At 35.8% G+C, this 19,596-nt stretch overlaps 1 protein-coding gene across 2 annotated transcripts in view; it reads right to left on the bottom strand.

Annotated features, from left to right (window-relative positions):
* Positions 1 to 3: 3 nt before the first annotated feature.
* Positions 4 to 19,596, bottom strand: part of LOC134345904 (MAPK/MAK/MRK overlapping kinase-like) — a 96,757-nt gene continuing 77,164 nt past the window's right edge. Inside the window, exons 12-13 of one of the 2 annotated variants that reach the window (XM_063047252.1) lie at positions 13,450 to 13,533; positions 4 to 8,575 (exon numbers count right to left, since the gene is read on the bottom strand). In XM_063047252.1, coding sequence (XP_062903322.1) covers positions 13,459 to 13,533 — 75 coding nt within the window. In that variant the 3' untranslated portion in view covers positions 4 to 8,575; positions 13,450 to 13,458. Of the gene's footprint in view, positions 8,576 to 13,449; positions 13,534 to 19,596 lie in introns of those variants that run through there. The other variant, XR_010017791.1, reaches the window with a different exon arrangement.

Here is a 19,596-nt window from a genome sequence, read left to right as displayed (position 1 = left end):
TAAATTTAGGTTCAGAAATGTTTCAAAAATTAAATTTTGTTTGCTTAAAATATTTAAAACAAGGCATTTTGAAAGGAATACTGCATAATTTTTAAAAAATTGATTTTCTCATTTAATGTAAGCAATTGTTACAGCATTTCTTGTTAATATCCATCACTAACAAGTTCTGGGCTGTAAAATGATAATGCCTCAGACATTGCTCGGACCTAATGGGATGAATGAATTTCTTTTGAATTATCCTGGAAAATTAATTCTTTACAGTTCTCAATGATATACTTGTGTTTCTTAAAAAAAATTAATATGCTATGTTTGATTTTTGCATCAGATATTTTTGGTTATTGTTCTTTGCAAAGATAATCTTAACTATTTGGCTCTGGGAGTAAAATTCAATACAAGTTTGCCTTTGTTTAATTTTTTAAATAGCTTGCATGAAGTGCCAATTTCAAAATGGTTAATGAGTTAAGAACCACTAATATCTGTATTTTAGTTACTTACTGTGTTTTTTCTTTTTCCTTGAAAGTTCTTCAAAATCAGAGCTCGGGACCTAACAGTGGGGGGAGAAAACTTATTTAATATTTAAGACAATCTCTATCCAACAGTGTTTGAATTTCTTTTTACCAACATAAGTGCAGTAAGAAGGCCTTTGTCTAACAATATTTATTAAAAGAGATCAATATAATTGTGGGCATAAAATATTACTAGCAAAGAATGTTCACAAAATTAACATTCTAGCGTGCAGAGTGCAAAACACTTTATGCTAATTCTTTTGACTATGCAATATTTTGCTGACAGCAGGAATGCTCAACACTGAGGGCTGTTCTGCATGATAGTATGTTGGGTCCCTATCTGAATTCTACAGGCTTCAAGCTTTTCCAGATTAAAAATAATGAATTGTTCATTTTCTTAATTTTCTATGTCATCTCAGTTCATGAGTTTGATATATAATACCTTCCTCCTCGTGTGCTTTCTTCTATTCCAGGATGTCTTCCATCCTGTGTGGCTTTTCCTATGTCCTCCTGTTGCACAAACCTAAAACCTTTCATAAATACCAGAGATCAAAATTCTGGCAAGTTAACGCTCTCGTCAAAAAAAAATAGGCATGCATAATGGGGAAACCCATGAGATATCAACATAAATATCTCTTGGGGAAAAAAAATGACCTTGCTCTATATTAGAAGGGTTTTGATGTATGACAAGCATTGCATTATAAATACATTTATTTTAATGTCCTGTAACTGTACAAATTGCTCTGAATCTGTACAGAAACTGAGATGTCCCATAGATGTTACCTGACCCACTGAGTTCCTTTTTTTTCTTGCTCAGATTGTAGCATCCGCAATCTCTGGTCTCTTCCTCTTATAAGCTTTTTAAAAACTCCTTTGCTCTTGGCTATTTCATAGAGGAGGGTACTTTTGCATTGTGCTTTCATTTGTACTTTTGGCAATATGGGTCAATGAGGAGTTTATCATTTAGAACTGGTTTATGGGAAATGGAGGGGAGAATGCCCAAATAAAACTCAAGAGTATGCACGCCAGTTCACTGGCATCTTCATGGACATCTTCAACACTTCGCTCATCTAGGCTGCCATCCCCACTTGCTTCAAATCAGCCACCATCATCCCTGTACCAAAGAATTCCACACCTTCAGAACTAAATGATGACTGCCCAGTGGCACTGTTGCCAATCGTCATGAAGTGCTTTGAATGGCTGATAGTGGCACAAATCAGAAACTTCATTCTTGCTGCATTGGACACGCACTAATGTGCTTATTGACAGAGCTGCTCTATGACAACTGCCATAGCATCTGTCATGCACCTGGCCCTGACACCTAGAAAACAAGGACACTTTTGTCAGAATGCTGTTCGTGGATTTCAGTTCAGCATTCAACACTATCGTCCCACAGTCCTTTGTGAACAGTCTCCTACCCCTCAGTCTAAATATACCAGTGTGCAACTGGGTGTTAGACTTAACCAACTGTGGTCAGATAATCGGGATGCACAACTGTTCCTCCCTCCTCCTAATCATCAACACTGATGACCCGCGGGCTGTGTGCGGAGCCCACTGCTGTACACTTTGCTCAAGTGACTGCAAGGCCAAGCACCTGAGTAATCCCATTGTCAAGCTCACCAATGATGCAACAGTGTCAGAGCTCATCAACAAGGATGAGACAGCCTGCAGAGAGGAGGTCGAAAAGCTCGAGGCATGGGGCTAGACAAGTAAAAACGGACAGTCAAAACTGCCCAGCGCATCACTGGCACAAGTCTACCTGCCATCAACGACATGTATATTCAAAGGTGCAGGAAAAGTAGTAAGGCTGATGAATACCTCCACCCAGTAATCCACCCTTCCATGCCCCCAACTACTGATCGATTCCTGCCAGTCACCTCATGTACAGCGACTCCTGCAGCTAGCATCACTTCATGGACATACTATATATATTTTTTTTTTCTCTTATACACTTAGATTTACGTATTGTTTTTTAATTGTGATTGTGTTCTTTATGTGTTTTTTTTGTTTTGGATCAAGAGTAACAGTTGTTTTGTTCTCCTTTATAGTGTACAGGAAATGACATTAAACTATCTTGAATTTATTCTGTTGATGAGGGTTATTTTCTCATAGCAACCTATCAAAATAGATTAAGCAGCTATTGAGATGCTGGTAAATATATCAAAAGCCATTAGGTAAGCATGTCAATTGCTTTGAGGTTTAAGTAAGATGTCTGTAGTATCGAGATGTTGATGTATTAAGATGTATTTGAATATCAAAGTTGGATATTAATCTATTTCGGCTACTCTTAAAAGGGGCAGTCTGCATCAACTATCTGGAAAAATTCTGTACAACTGCAATAGGAACCTTCCATCAGAGGGGAGCAAGAATAATTAGCCTTGATATTCTGAATATACAAGAGCTTTACCTACAAATTGTTAATGTGTTCACAAATATGAATTTAAGCCATTTTCCTTTCCATAAATACTGTAGCTATTTTTACCAGTCTATTGACTCCATTTTCCTTTAAAGTTTATCAAAATGACTAATCATTTTTGATTTGTTTTTAAAAGTAAAAGCTGATTTTGGACAAATTAACAGTACTTGATGCATATTGAGCTAATGTATATCTTGTGGAATTCATCCAGATCTACAGTATTTTTTCACCTTACATGATCTAATTGCTCTAAATTAGGAATTATGTTTGTCAATATATTAAATATCTATGTAATTTAATATTGTATTTAAAAATAAATATATGCAAACTTTTCAATCTGTATAATAACTTAGCTTTTATCACAAATTTTTCTTGGATTTAATGGATAACCACAGAGAGAAATTACTGAATCTTGTTTCCTATGACCAAAATGCAGAACTACTTTGGTAGGTTTCCCTAGTAGGTACTGCATGTAACTTGGAAATTAGTAATTATTGTAGAATTTGGGTGCCTGTATGTTGAGACGAAATACTACCAGTCTTTTTGACGTGGTGTACATGAACATAAATTAGTTAGTAAAACCTATCTGTGCTTAATGAAATAGATTAACAGCCCATTTATATGCCGAAGGGCCTGTATTGTGCTGTAGATTTTCTATGTTTCTATATCTTAAGGCTTAAGGTAGAAAGTTAAAATCCTCATATTTAGTCTATTTAGTGTGAGAATAGAAAGTTGTACCAGCTTTTAACTGTTTGTGGCATGCTAAATCATTTGATTCAACATATAATTCATATAAAAGGATTTTAAAATGTTGAACACGAACTCGAGGAAATCTGCAGATGACGAAGGGTCTCGGCCTGAAACGTTCACTGTAGCTCTTCCTATAGATGCTGCCTGGCCTGCTGCATTCACCAGCATTTTTTTGTGTGTGTTGCTTAAAATGTTGAATATTCGTTCTTACACTAGATCTCAGAATTGTTGAAAAGAAACTTCTATTTCTATTTTTTAAGGAGATTGTAACACGTCCAACACTACATGTAATACACTGAGTGTTTGATATTACCCAGACAAAATTTACAAGCAAAGAACTAGAGAGATTTAATTTCATGTAAATCCCAAGCATACATTTGACAATCAGTTACAAATGTATTACCTTCTTTGCTGTATTTTAAAAATGAGTTAAACAATTTAAAATAGAAGTACCCCTGGTTAATAAAAACATCCAGCTTCTCCACTGCCTCTTTCTCCAGTTCACCATCACCACCAATGTAATAATACTTAAGATTTTAACAAATTTATTACTATTGCAATTTGAACATCTTGATTCTTATGGAAGCTTTCTCTTTTAACTGTTTCAATAAATTAAAAATGCAGACTTGGCAAAGTGAAAATGGATTTTGTTAATTCTATAAATCTAGTGCATTGTATTTGTAACTTTTTGTTTCTACAGTCTTATTCACCATGGTACTCCCAATATTTAATTCTAAATTCTCAAATTCCCATTTCTGGCTTGATATTGTTTCTCAACTTGGCAGAATCAGAGACTTCACAATTTACATTTAAAGGGAAAACAGTATAATTTAAAACATAGAACATTGGCCCTTTGGCCCACAGTGGTGTGCCGACCATGTGACCTACTCTGGAAAATGCCTAGAGTTACCCTTCTACATATCCCTCTATTTTTCTAAGCACCAAGTACCTATCTAAGAGTCTCTTAAAAGACCTCATTCTATCCACCTCTCCCACTGTCACTAGCCGTACATTCCACACACCCACCACTCTGTGTGGGAAAAACTTGCCTCTGACATCCCCTCTGTACCTACAAGCACCTTAAAATTATACCCCCTTGTGTTAGTCATTTCAGCCCTGGGAAAAAGCCTCTGGCTATCCACACAATCAATACCTCTCATCAGCTTAAACACATCTAACAGGTCATTTCTCATCCTCCATTGTTCCAAGGAGAAAAGGCCAAGTTCACTTAACCTATTATCATAAGCCACGCTCTCCATCCAGGCAACATCCTTGTAAATCTCCTCTGCACTCTCTCTGTAGTATCCACATCTCTAGACGTGCCTTCATCTTTGAGGTTTAGATAAAATAGACCTTTAAGAGCTTGTGCTCACATTATTGTTTTAACATGAAGGCAAATTTGAAATATTTCCAGTATTTCATACTGGAAATCTGAAATTTAAAAAAAGTACTCAGTAGGCCAGGCAGCATTTGTTGAAAGAGAAACAGATCATTCAGTTTAATGACCCATTTCACTAAACAAAATGGTAGAAAATAGATCAGTCTCTGGATCTTTTAAGTTCTTGTGATTTAGAAGATCTGGTAGTTCATCCATTAAAGTTGGTGATTTAAGTGAAATATTTTGAGCGTGGCACTTAACTCCAAGATATGCACAAGTTGATTTCAGTTTAATTATTTGACAGCTTGTGGAATATACAATTTTCTCTGACAACTGCAGTTATCATCCAGAATTTTCTGTGTTTTTATCTGGATAATAACTATCTGCTGTTTCTGAAAGCTATAATGTTACTTTCTCGAAAAACTGGCAAAATATAAAGTTTGAAGGTGCGGAATTACTATCATCGTGCTAAACATGCATGAATAAAGGTTGTAGTAGATTCTTTATTTAGATTCCATATTCCACAACACTCCCTATATCTTTCAACTTCAAATGTCTATTGACCTCATTCTTTGCATTTACTCAACTACTTATCACTCACTAACCCCTCAGCAGGGAATTTAAAACTATATACAATTTCCTGTGTGGAATCTTATAATTGATAAATATCTTCAGATTTAACCCTTTTCCATTAAATGGTAACATGGCATTTGCTGCACCTGCCAGAAAACTGAGTTATTTAGAAGGACACCAGGTTTCTTTGAGTACCAATGTTTGGCTATCATCTCTTACAAAATGGATGTTTGTTCTTTTACACACAATATTCTATTCGTTACATCTTTACATGCTTGTTTGTATTTTGCAATCTTTTTACATGTACCTTTTCATAGATTTCATCTCCAACTAGCAATCTTTGAAATGTCACACTTGGATTGCTTATCTCACTGTTTCTTATTGTTTGAGCTTTAGCAAATTACGATAAATTACTTTATCATTTACCAAGCTCCATCTGCACTATTTGTTCCTATTTTGCTTGCCTAATTTTTCTTAAATGTTTGTTCACTGGGACTTAAACATATTCTCTTGTATTAAATTTGACTGTAATCCTCACTATGTAAAGTAATTTGCATTTTGTAAAGAAAGTTTCATAAAATGTTAATTAAAAACTTTTTTTATTCCCAGAAGATTACATGACTTTGTTTTTGCAATATATCCAGCAGTGGTACTCAAATAGCTGCTAGTGAGGATGTATCTCTGAAAATAGATTTTGAGCTTTGATGTTCCAGTTGGTATAAAACATCTTCTACACATTTTTCTTTTCTGATCCCATGTTAAATGTGTACATCAAAAGTTATTGTGAGTACTTGGATAACAAACTACATTTTAACATTACACAAATCATCAAAACAACATATAACATTGATTATTTTCTTTTATTTAATGATACAGCATGGTAACAGGCTCTTCTGGCCCTACAAACCTCCACTGCCCAGTTATGCCCATGTGAGTAAATAACCTACAAACCCCTATGTTTTTGGAATGTGGGAAGAAACCAGAGTATCCAGAGGAAATCATGTGGTCATGGGAACGTACCAACTCCTTACAGACTGCTAGAACTGAACCAGAGTTTCTGATGCTATGACAGCATTATGCTAACTGCTGTGCTGCTCAAAAGGAAATAAAAGCAGCATCTTTATATTTTAAAATGCGTAGCTGAATACTAATTGGATAATACAATTATTATTCCAATTATGGAAGTTATTGGATTTAATACTCAAATGAAAACTGAACATAGTGGTATCCATTTAATTAGGCCATCGGTTATTTGGGGCAACTTTTAAAGAACAAAAACTAATTGAGAAAATAGCCAGGATTCCCTTAGTTTATTTAGGGACACTATGCAGCTTAACTGGGGCAGCAGACTTGCTGAATAGCTTTTAACTAACATCAGTCGCATGTACTTGCATTGTCGTTATGGACTACACTGTGCTTCAAGAGAACAGTTTTTAAATAGCGTCAGTTGTATGTGTTTGTGTTCAAAAAGCAGCGATGTTTGTCACTGATAGTTGGTGAGAAATAAGCTGTAAGACAATTCAGAACCGTTTTGCTCATTACAGTTTCAAGCAACTGGTTGGAAGTGAAAATGAAAATTTCACTACTTCAAGTTAGGAACTACAAAGAATTGAAGGTATGGACAATCATCTTGAATGTTACAATGAAAATGAAAATTTGGAGGATGCAATGGTCGACAACATTCTATGAAGCCAGTCCATTATCTGCACCAGATGACTGCACTGATTTTGTTCATTTACAGCAAAAGAATGTGACGCAGATAAATTCCCCTGTGAATAAGTATTAGGAACTAATACAGTTTTATAGTGCTGTAGTAGTATCGGTGGTGTTTTAATTTGTTTTGTTTCTCAGTTTGTCTTTTTTATACCTTTTTAACTTTGAAACTTTGGCTAATTGGGGCAGCTGCTTAATTGGACCAAAATGTACTAGATCTGATATGCCCTAATTAACTGGAATCCACTGTATTGAATTAATTTTGAAATTGTCACCACTAGAGAACAACACACCTTCCAAAGGAAGTCTGCTGCCACACATCTCATTCCACAATTCTCTGATATTTAAACAATTAGTTTGAGATAAATTTCAGAAATGGTGAAACTGTCAGTGCTTACCCCTCCAAAAAAGACAAAAGAAAATGTATATGCTATATGATAAATAAATTTATTAAAGATCATATTCCAAAAACATTAAATTGGATTAAAACTTGTAAATGTGTATGTTTAAAAAAAATTATGCTGTAGTGCACATATGATCTGCTTTGTTCATTGGTATGATTGCAACTTTGTAGAGAAAAAATATTGAGGCAACAATAAACTAACATACTGAATGTTGGAATTTGGCCCAAGATAAAAATTTCTTTGCAACAGTCAAAAATTAATTCTATGGAAATGAGAATGTTAATGTTACTACTTTAAATGGAATATGAAATTTTTCTGTCAGATTGATCATTTATGACTGGTGATCATGCAAATTCTTGCTCCATGTTGGATTCTCAGAAGAATGTTTATGACTGTAAATATTAATTCACATCTTCAGCTTTTGATCAGTAAATAAGGAAGTCTACCTTTAGATTAATCTGTTTTCTAAAAATGTAAGTAGTTTGAAAATAAAGTGCTAAATTTTTAGATTAAAATATTATGCCATTTTGTTTATGGCTTTTCTATTTTTAAAAAATTGTTATTTTTTACCATCAAGTGAACAAACTTTGAGCTAGTGTATCACTTGATTAAAAACTGAAGTTAGAAAATGGTACAAACCCAATGGTTGACCTGTAATCTAGTAGAAGACAAATATGGTCTTCTGAAACATTTTTAAAAAACATTACAAGAATTCTGTGAAAAGGAATGGTTATTGAATACTCTTGAATCGTAATTGTTCTCAGGAGCCATCTCTTTTTCTTTATGTAGAGGGTAAATTGTAACATTTTGCCGTAGATTTCCATTGTTCTGGACACTACAAATAAATGAAAACTTGAGAATGAATACAACAGCAAAACCATGAACTCTACTTTTTTCTCTAACATCTAATCTAGAAAATAAAAAAGACATAATATACCTAATGCTTGTTTTTAAAATGTTTAGGAGCTATTATTCTGGGATATCAAAATGATTCATAATTTTATTTAATTATTAATTTTTAAATACATTAATGTTGCTATTCAAAAACTTGTATGATTTAAATGAAAATTAAAATAAAACCATTCCAGGCCCATGTTCATTACTACAAACAAAGCTAGATAATTTTCATAAGGAAAATATTTTTGCTATTGTATCAATATATACCATGGATCGTTAAATCCTGATTATGACACAAATGGTTTGTTTAGCCTCCCAGCAGGGTTATGCTATCAGTCTCATTTTCCTGTAGCCCAGCAAACTCTTCTCTCTTATACTTCGGCTCCCCTCCTTTCTTGCATTTAGGGGTAACTTACAATGGGTCAGGATCATTACTTGATGCCTGGAGTTGTGAAGCAGTAGTTTTAACTGCCTTGAAATTACTGGGTAAAGAATATTACGTAAGTCTGATGCACTTTATTGAGGTTGGAAGTTCTTCACTTGGTGTTCATTTTCAGATTTTTTTTCAATGAAAATTACATTACAGAAAAATATAATTTGCATTTATAAGTACTCTTAGACTATCCCTGGGCATTTGCGGCCCAATTAGATAAATTTTGCATAAAAAGCTACGTAAGGAATGGAAATCAAAACTTGGTGAAGGAGATTAATTTGCAGGTTTGCCTTCGATAGTGGTTTTGAGGAAAGTATCCTCAGGCCTAGATAACAAGGCGTGACATCCAATGGGGAGGGGGTGGACAGTGGAATCAGAGAAGTACAGCAGAGCAAAAAGGGGCCCAGAGATTATAAGGCTGTGGGGTGATGGAGTGCTTAGTGGTGGTTTCACAGAGATGAGTGATGAGGACACTCAGTAATTTGAAATAAATGTTAAAATAAATTCCTGTATCAGGATGAATTGATACAGCAGGAGTGCAAGGATCATGCCAATTTAGCATATGGATAATAGTCTTTGGAACAAAAGTGTATGGAGAAGGTGAGTAGCTGCTAGGACAACAATGAAATAGTCAATTTAAGGTTACAAAGATACTAAGTGTAAAGGTTAGTGAGGCAAGACAGACAGAATCAAATTATGGAAGTAAAAGCGGATGGTCTTTGTTAGGAAAGAATATGGGGCCAGGAACACATCACAGAATAGTCAAGGACCCATGGTTCTGAATCCCATGGATAAGGCCACAGAAAATAACATTTAGTAGCTGGGCCCAGAAGAGGATGGCTTTTGTCTTAATAATATTAAACAATGAAGCATATTTTAATATATCTAATTATTTATTATAGGATATTGAACAAAGTTCATAACAGACAAGAAGCAGCTAAAGGGATTAGAGCACTGTATAGTAGAACTCCAGTCACTGCATTAATTAGTAAAAGAAAGGCAAGGATGGATCCTAGATGAACCCCAAAATCAATGCTGTGTGAGTGGGAGATAAAGGCAATGCAGACGATTCTCTGCATGCAAAACGAAATAAGTAATAAATCAGGCCAGCACAGTCAAGAAAAGTGGATGACTGAATAGAAGCATTGTTAAAGGCCATTGAGAGGGGAGGGGCTGGTAGGTTAGTTTGCTACAGTCATATTAGGTAGTATTTTTGTTTTAATAAAATGTTTTGGTTGCAAATTAATTATTACTAAGAGTGACACCATTCTCTTTGGGCCCAGCTACTAAATGTCACCTTGTGGTCTTATCTGAAGCTTCTTCAAATAACTTACAACCATAGGTCTCTTATTTTATCCTGAGCGGAGTCCTATTCCATACTCTTTCCCAAGGAATTCATTCTAGCTCCTCCAAATAGAAAATGATTTGTCAGCCCAAGAAAACATGTAGCTGTTTTATTCCTCAGCAGCCTGACTGTCCATTCCAAGTTCAATCTAATACTTAATGCTAAATCTGTAATTAACAGTTTAAGCCTTTGCTCTGTACTATCATCACAGTTTGATTTTGTTGTAGTATTTCCCAAATTTTTATTTTGTATCTTGTGATACCTTATTTGCTGCCTTTTAAAGCCAAGGGGCCAAAAATTTTTTTTCTGTCATTGGCTTTTATTTCTGTTGAATATAAATGAAAAGTAGAATGGGTCTTATCCAATTTTGGTGACCAGCTTCTCAAAAATAAACCGTTTCACTAATGGCATGCTGTTAGTTCTCAATTGAAATACTGTATTTGTTTTTACTGCTGCATCAAAAAGGCAAGAATAATTAAATCCAAGAACTTATTTGTATTAAGATGCAGAGACATACAGGCTTTAAGGAATTTGTGCAGTGAATTTAAATTCAACAGAATGCTCAAGGGCTCAAATATGGTTTAATGGTCCTACAGCATTTGTAAAGAGGAAGAAATTTTCCATGATTAATGAGATTGCCTCTTTAAAAAAAAAGCACTGCAGTCTGTTGGTGAACAGTGTCCATGAAACTATCAAATTTAAAATAATTTGACAATGGCAAACAGGGATCATCAGAATAGATATGATTTGAGCAGAATTAATTTCAAGGGACGGAGGGATAAATTAAAAGAAATTTGCTAACCAACCCAAATCTCAGTTAGAAAAAGAAAACTTTAAAATCAGGCTTATTAAAATATGCAAAGCAAAGATGCTTTTCAGAAAAACAATAATTAATCCTAACAACTGAACCATGAAATTCTGTAAGGGTTCTACTCAATTGAATTCTGCCGCTGAAATTGAATTCTACCACTGATGAAACTTCCACTGTCCTTTCACTATCAGCACTTTCTCTGTCAGGAAAAATTATTCAAAAGTAAACTGAAAATACCTGAGCAAAATCAATGCTCATATCCCCTGTCAATCTACTGTTACTGACTATACTTGTGAACCACATCCCTCTACCAGTTTCTCACCAGGTCCCTATGCTATCCTGTGAACAATAACACAAATGCAATCATTCTAGGCCTGCTGAACCAGAGTTGGGCAACGAGGTAAGTGAACCCTTAGTGACAGAACAAATTACTGAGGCTATGCTCTTCGAATGTTTCCGGTTGACCTGCTCTGTAGCTTTTAATACATGAACGCACCTTGTAATGCTTTAATTTAGTTTTAATAACGGAACAAAAAATAAATAATTATCTTTGTCTTCCTAATTGCCATGTTAGGAAATTCTCCATTCAAAGGAATGGAGATTCTGATCTTGCGTAAGGTTTTGCTAGCCTAGAATCACAAAAGTGGGTTGCATAAGATCATAGTCATAGAATAAAGCAGCAGAGAAAAAGGCCCTTCAGTCCAAATCATCCATGTTGATCAAGGTGTCTAACCTAGTTCTATCTGCGATGATTTTGTCTTTATCCCTCTAACCTTTTCCTATTTATATACCTATTCAACTGTCTCCTTAATGGTGGTGGTGTACTTGCATGAACTATCTTCTCTGGTAGCTTGTTCCATATAGGCGCCACCCTCTGTGTGATTGATCTTTGGGTTCCTTTTAAATCTTTCTCCTCTCTCATTAAACGTGTCCTCTCTAGTTTTTGATTCCCTTTCATGAGAAAAAGGTTGCGTGCATCCACACTGTTTATGATTTTATACACTTCTATAAGGTCACTCTTCAGTCTCCAATGCTTCGAGAAATAAAGTTCTAGCTTGTACAACCTCTCCCTAGAGGCTTTTGAGTCCTGCAACACATTTATAAATCTTTACACTCTTTCCAACTTAATGGTACCCTTTCCTGGCAGGTGATACACATGAAATATCTCCACCATTCACAATGTGGCAACTATTCTTACCATTTATTTCTTACATCTACTTTCCAATTTGATCCTTTAGTACCACCTTAGGTATCCTAATCCTCAAATATCACCAACTACAAATTCACAAAACAAATCCAACAACTCAATTTAATCTGTATCTCATATTTAACAGAAGTAATTCAGAATCACATTATACAAGCTTTGATGTTTATCTTGCTAATAGTTTAAGTCTCATTTTCCCTGGGCTATCGTTTGAAAGGTGGGAGGTAGATTAACTCCATCGAGAACACTTCAGGTGTCAGGGTTTGACATTCCAGAGCAGCAATGGCCCTGAAGGGTTCAGTTGTAGAATCAATATCAGGTTTAATACCACTGGCAGACATCATGAAATTTGTTGTTTTGCAGTGGCAGTACATAGTAATAAAAATTATAAATTACAATCAGATATATTTTTAAAATTAAAGTAAAAAGTAGTGCAAAAAAAAGAGTAAGAACAAAACTTCGTCTTCTTGCCTGGACCAACGGGATAATGGCAGAGCAGATTGCAGAAAAATGGGTGTGTTGCTATCTTGACATTGGATAATGGGCCTTTCATTAGTCAGTATCCAAGCTGAAATCATGTCTCAGCATTTCTCATCACTTTGGTCAAAGTACAGGAATTAAATGTTCCAAAAGTCCTTGTGACATAACATCCTAGAGATGAAGTTTTATTTGCATCCGAGCATCTGTAGCAAAACGTGGAAGCTATTAAAGGTGTTATATTGTCATGGGTGTTCCTAGTACATTGAAGCAGCTGCACACTTGTGGTTAATGATGCCATGCAAAGACAGCTCCTTTCCTTGCTCTCTAAAGTAGATGTGTTGAAATAAAATACTACTGGCAGTGAATAATGCATTTTCAAGAATCCACGTATTATTCCTGCATTTCAGGATGCATTTTTTTGTGACATTTGTGTTTATTGTTTTGGCTTCTTAAATCTTAAATTTTAAAAATATTTGTACAAGAGGTAACACACTCTTCAAATGCAGAGACTGCCAGAGATGTGCAAAAGAAATGCTTACCCAAACCAATTATCTCTGATCATCAGTGCTCTTCCGGACTGACAAAATCTCTTGTTGAAGAGTAGAAAGATTGAACGGGCCCTCCTTTTTTTGAGGTGGTGGAGAGATGAAAGAAAAGCAATTAATTAACAAACGTAATACTCCTTCCATGTTTGTATACACAATGTTTTTTGATGGCTTTACCTAAAATATACCTGGATCTTTGGGCATTTCATCTTAACCCATCCCTCTAATAACAGAAAAGTAAAAAAGTTGAGAAATCCGTTTCTGGGAAAGTTAAGATTTCAGCTGATCTCATAAAGCCAACAAGGAATATTATAAATATTAATTTCTCATTATCAGTCAAGCTTATATAAAATATATACATTGTAACTGCACAGATATAAAAATTGAAACTTAGTTGAAATTTAGACTTGACTTTTCACCAGTGGAGAAAATTGCCCTGTTAAATCATACATGATTAATCAGCACCTGATTAAATAGAGATTTAAAAAAACTGCAAATGCTAAGACCATGAAATAAAAACAAAGTGAAATAATTAATGGTCTGAGCCTCATCATTTCAGAAAACTAACTTGTTTTCTCCCTTTCCCAGTTCTGATGAAGGGTCTCAAACCCGAAACATTTAACTGTTTCTCTATCCACAGATACTATCTGACCCGCTGTTTTCTTTCCTGTACTTTGTCAATTCTTCCTTATATATTTAGATACATTGTTAGAAGATTTTAAGTGAAGTAATGATTTATGAACTGTTATAAAAATGGACTGGCACAGTAATTGTTTAGTTAAAGATAATAGCTGTTTTCTAAATATAGTGGATTCTGGTTAATTAAGACAGCCACTTATTTTGGGACAATTCTTAAGGAACAAAAATGAATTGAGAAAATAACCAGAATTCCCTACATTTATCTGGGACTCTATGCCACTTAACTGGGACAGGAGGTTGCTGCCGAACAGTTTTTAACTAGCATCAGTCGCATGCACTTGTGTGGCCATTAGACACTACACCATGCTTAGAGTGAGCAATTCTTCAATAGCATTAGTTGTGTATGCTTGTGTTATGTTGTCCATTTGGGCTGATGGTGCTGATTCAAATAGCAGTGATTTTTAATCATTTTATTTTTTGACTTTAAAAATTACAGACCTTTGCCAAGGTGGCATGAAAAGATTTGACACTAGCTGAAAAATTTACCCTTGGTGTCTGCACTGATTTTGTTCTTCTACAGTTAATCAAAAGAACACAGCAGCATACACTGGATGACCTCCTCTGTCGATAACTATTAGAAACTAATGCACAGTTTTATACTACCGTAGTAGTATTGATAGAGTTCTAATTTGTTCTGTATTTCATTTAAGTTCATAATTTGTTACTCAGTTAAATGGTAATTTGTCTTCTTATATGTTTTTAACTATTTCCATGAAACTTAGGCTAATTGGGGCAACCACTTAATTAGGTCAAAATGTACTGGTCCCAATGTATCCCAATTAACTGGAATCCAAAGTGTTGTGATTTGACTACTGTATTTTGTATTTCGGATGTTTTGCAACTAAAGCATTATCCAGATATCACAAAACTTCCACCCTTTTATGTTCTTGTTCAATTAACCTTTTAAGAACTTCTGCACTAAAATGCAACATTTTTTGTAATCTAAACATCTTTAGAACTCCACTGTTCCTAGGTTCTATTCCATTTTGGGTCTAAGATTGTTGTACTAGCAGTTAATCTGTATTGAAATGTATCTGTCACTTTTTGTCCATTCTCTTAAATCTATCAAGATCTCCTTTTGAAATATTTTATACTCTATGTTTCCATTACCAGTACAAGTCTGCAAAATCAGCAAGTTTCAATGCATTACTTTTATGTTACCAGGATCAAGAACAAATATATAGCTGAATGCTTGCTCAGCATAAATCCTATCAGTCACAACCAATAGTTTCCTGCCAATTAGATTTATGTACCATTAACTCTACTCTTTGGGTATTTAAAATCATGAATAATTTGATTCCACTTGTGAACAACAGCAAAATTAAAGGTCATCAATATAAGATAGTCACTAACTTGATTTTAAACTTAGAGATACAGCACGGTAACAGGCCATTCTGGCCCAACAAGTCTGCACTCCCTAATTATAACCATGTGATCAATTAACCTACTGAACTGTAGATCTTTGTACTGTGGGAGGACATGGGGAGAACATACGGACAGCAGCAGGAATTGAACCTGCGTCACTCAAGCTGTAACTGCATTACACAAACTGCTACGTTACCATGCCGCCCTAGTGGTTTCAATCAAACATGCAATTTGACAACTTTTAGTGGTAGGTATGCAGAATTTATTAATATTAAATATGAGTCAAACTGAAAACAAGCATAAAAGGAAGTAGGGACTAAACATTTATACTAAAACAGATGATTGAGAATAAAGTGAGCAGAAACGACAACGTGAGCTAGTAACCTCTATCTGATATTATCCATTCTATATAGTCCTTTCTTCTATTATTTTTCCAATATTTTAATCACTTCAGTAACATAAAATTTGATTTCACTTTATAAGCTCTAATGTGAAATCTTACTGAATTCCTTCAAGATCTTCCAAAAGTTATATGTATGGACATTCATCTGTCTACTGCTTGGCTGCTTATTGATAACTTCAGTTAGGATTTTAAGACATGATCTACCCATATCAGATCCAAGTTGGCTCATTCAAAGTATCTCGAATACCTCTGGACAATAACTTTATAACAGATGCTAGATTAACAAGTGACTATTCCTCTGGTTTCTCTTTCATTGTCCTTAAATAAGAGTTATGCTTATAATTTTCCAGTCCAAAGGGACAATTGCTGAATAGGAGAATACAGCTAAATCATTTAGTTTCCTTGCTTACTTCCTTTCAAACCCTAGGATGGAAACCATCAGTTCCTGAGGATTTGTTAGTGGTTATTAGTATTTTAGTCTGTACAGTGTGCTTATTCAAGTTAGCGTAAACAGCTCTGAGTCTTTGATTTTCTTTAATTTTCACAGAATATGATTTTCTTCCATTAGGAAAACTGACAGTAATTATTTAGTTATTTCCTCATTTTCATTTACAATATAACCACCAGTTTTTAAAATATTGTCATTACTCTCAACTGCTATCCCTTAATATTTGTGCTTACTTTCTTTTCTTTCTCTACAGTAACAGTATATTTATAAGGGAACTAAAATGTTGTAAAACATACAAAGTATTACCAAAAAAAATTACAACCAAGTGACATCCTAAAGCAGTGTTAAAGGAGCGTCTCAAAGGAAAGACCGAATGAGAGGCAGAAAGCATATGAGGGTTAAATAGTCTTGAGAAGCAGTGTCATCAATGGTGCTCTGATTAAAGTTCACAAAGTTAGAGGAAAGCAGATATCTCAAAGAATTGTAAGCCAAAGAACATGAGAAGGTACTTGAAAATGAGGATCTTTCCCAATAATCTGGATAATTTCGCTAAAGCTTTCCTTTAGTTTTATTATCTCTCGCCTCTTTCAATTCATGCCATAAAAGTTTTACTTGATAAATAACCTCTTTCCAGCCTTGTATTGCTATGCCTCTCTCTCACTCTCTACAAAAGCACTACCTTGAACAAACAAGACAAAAATTATGTCATTATCAGTTTGATATTGTCAGCCTCGTTCCATGAAAATAATTCTTTGAGAATTTGGAATCTTTGCAACCAGGTTCAAAATAAATTTATTATCAAAGTACATATATGTCACCACATACAACCCTGAGATATGTTTTCTTACAGGCATACTCAATAAATGAAATAATTATAATAGAATCAATGGAAAACCACACCCAAAAGGGTGGACAACCAGTATGCAAAAGTCAATAAACTCTGCAAATACAAGAGAAAAAAAAACAAATAAGCAAGAAGTATCAAGAACATGAGATAGTCCTTGAAAGTGAGTCCATAGGTTCAGTGATCGGGCAAGTGAAGTTGAATGAGGCTATCTCTTCTGGTTTGAGAGACTATGTAGAGGGGGAATAACTGTTCCTGAACCTGGTGGTGTGAGTCCTGAGGCACCCGTACCTTCTTCACGACTGCAGCAATGAAAAGAGAGCATGATCTAAGAGATGGATGCTGCTTTCCTGCGACAACACTCCATGTAGATGTGCTCAGTGGTGGGGAGGGATTTATCTGTCATGAACTGGGCTGTATACATTTTGTAAGATTTTCCATTCAAGGGCATTGGTGTTTCCATAACAGGCTGTGATGCAACCAGACAATACATTCCCCACCACACACCTATAGAATTTGTCAGTTTTAGATGTCATGCCAAATCTGTGTAAGCTTCTAAGCAGAGGTGCTGCCATGCGTTGCACTAATTGCACGTCTGTGCTGGGCCCAGGACAGGTTCTCTGAAATGATTAACACCGAGGAATTTAAAGTGACTGACCCTCTCCAACTCTGATCCCCGCATGAGGAGTGGCTCGTGAACTTCTGGATACCTCCTCTTTGTCAATAATCGGCTCCTTGGTCTTGCTTTCATTGAGTGAGAGGTTGCTGTTATGGCACCACTCAGCCAGATTTTCAATCTCCCTCCTATATACTGATTCTTCACCACCTTAGATTCAGCCAGCTACAGTGGAGTCATCAACAAACTTAAATAGGGTATTGGAACAGTGATTAGCCACACAGTCAAGTGTAAAGCGAGTGGAGCAGGAGGCTAAGCACACAATCTTGTGGAGCACCCGCGTTGAGACCAGTGAGACCTGACATAGATTAGGGGACTACTTTGTCGAGCACCTTTGCTCCGTCCGCAACAGAAAGATTTCCCAGTGGCCAACCATTTTAATTCCACTCCCCATTCCCATAGAAAACCATAGAAATCATAGAAAAACTACAGCACAGAAACAGGCCTTTTGGCCCTTCTTGGCTGTACCGAACCATTTTCTGCCTAGTCCCACTGACCTGCACACGGACCATATCCCTCCATACACCTCCCATCCATGTATCTGTCCAATTTATTCTCAAATGTTAAAAAAGAACGCGCATTTACCACCTCATCTGGCAGCTCGTTCCATACTCCCACCACTCTCTGTGTGAAGAAGCCCCCACTAATGTTCCCTTTAAACTTTCCCCCCTCACCCTTAACCCATGTACTCTGTTTTTTTTCTCTCCTTGCCTCAGTGGAAAAAGCCTGCTTGCATTCACTCTATCTATACCCATCATAATTTTATATACCTCTATCAAATCTCCACTCATTCTTCTACGCTCCAGGGAATAAAGTCCTAACCTATTCAACCTTTCTCTGTAACTGAGTTTCTCAAGTCCCGGCAACATCCTTGTAAACCTTCTCTGCACTCTTTCAACCTTATTTATATCCTTCCTGTAATTTGGTGACCAAAACTGAACACAGTACTCCAGATTCGGCCTCACCAATGCCTTATACAACCTCATCATAACATTCCAGCTCTTATACTCAATACTTTGATTAATAAAGGCCAATGTACCAAAAGCTCTCTTTACGACCCTATCTACCTGTGACGCCACTTTTAAGGAATTTTGTATCTGTATTCCCAGATCCTTCTGTTCTACTGCACTCCTCAGTGCCTTACCATTAACCCTGTATGTTCTACCTTGGTTTGTCCTTCCAACGTGCAATACCTCACTCTTGTCTGTATTAAACTCCATCTGCCATTTTTCAGCCCATTTTTCCAGCTGGTCCAAGTTCCTCTGCAGGCTCTGAAAACCTTCCTCACTGTCTACTACACCTCCAATCTTTGTATCATCAGCAAATTTGCTGATCCAATTTACCACATTATCATCTAGATCAATGATATAGATGACAAATAACAGTGGACCCAGCACTGATCCCTGTGGCACACCACTAGTCACAGGCCTCCACTCAGAGAAGCAATTCTCTACTACCACTCTTTGGCTTCTTCCATTGAGCCAATGTCTAATCCAATTTACCACCTCTCCATGTATACCTAGCGACTGAATTTTCCTAACTAACCTCCCATGCGGGACCTTGTCAAAGGCCTTACTGAAGTCCATGTAGACAACATCCACTGCCTTCCCTTCATCCACTTTCCTGGTAACCTCCTTGAAAAACTCCAATAGATTGGTCAAACATGACCTACCACGCACAAAGCCATGTTGACTCTCCCTAATAAG

Source organism: Mobula hypostoma, chromosome 1, assembly GCF_963921235.1.
Source record: "Mobula hypostoma chromosome 1, sMobHyp1.1, whole genome shotgun sequence".
In the NCBI taxonomy this organism is placed as follows: Eukaryota; Metazoa; Chordata; class Chondrichthyes; order Myliobatiformes; family Myliobatidae; genus Mobula; species Mobula hypostoma.
The sequence above is the reverse complement of the archived record's forward strand: the minus strand, read 5'-3'. Positions and strand labels throughout refer to the sequence as shown.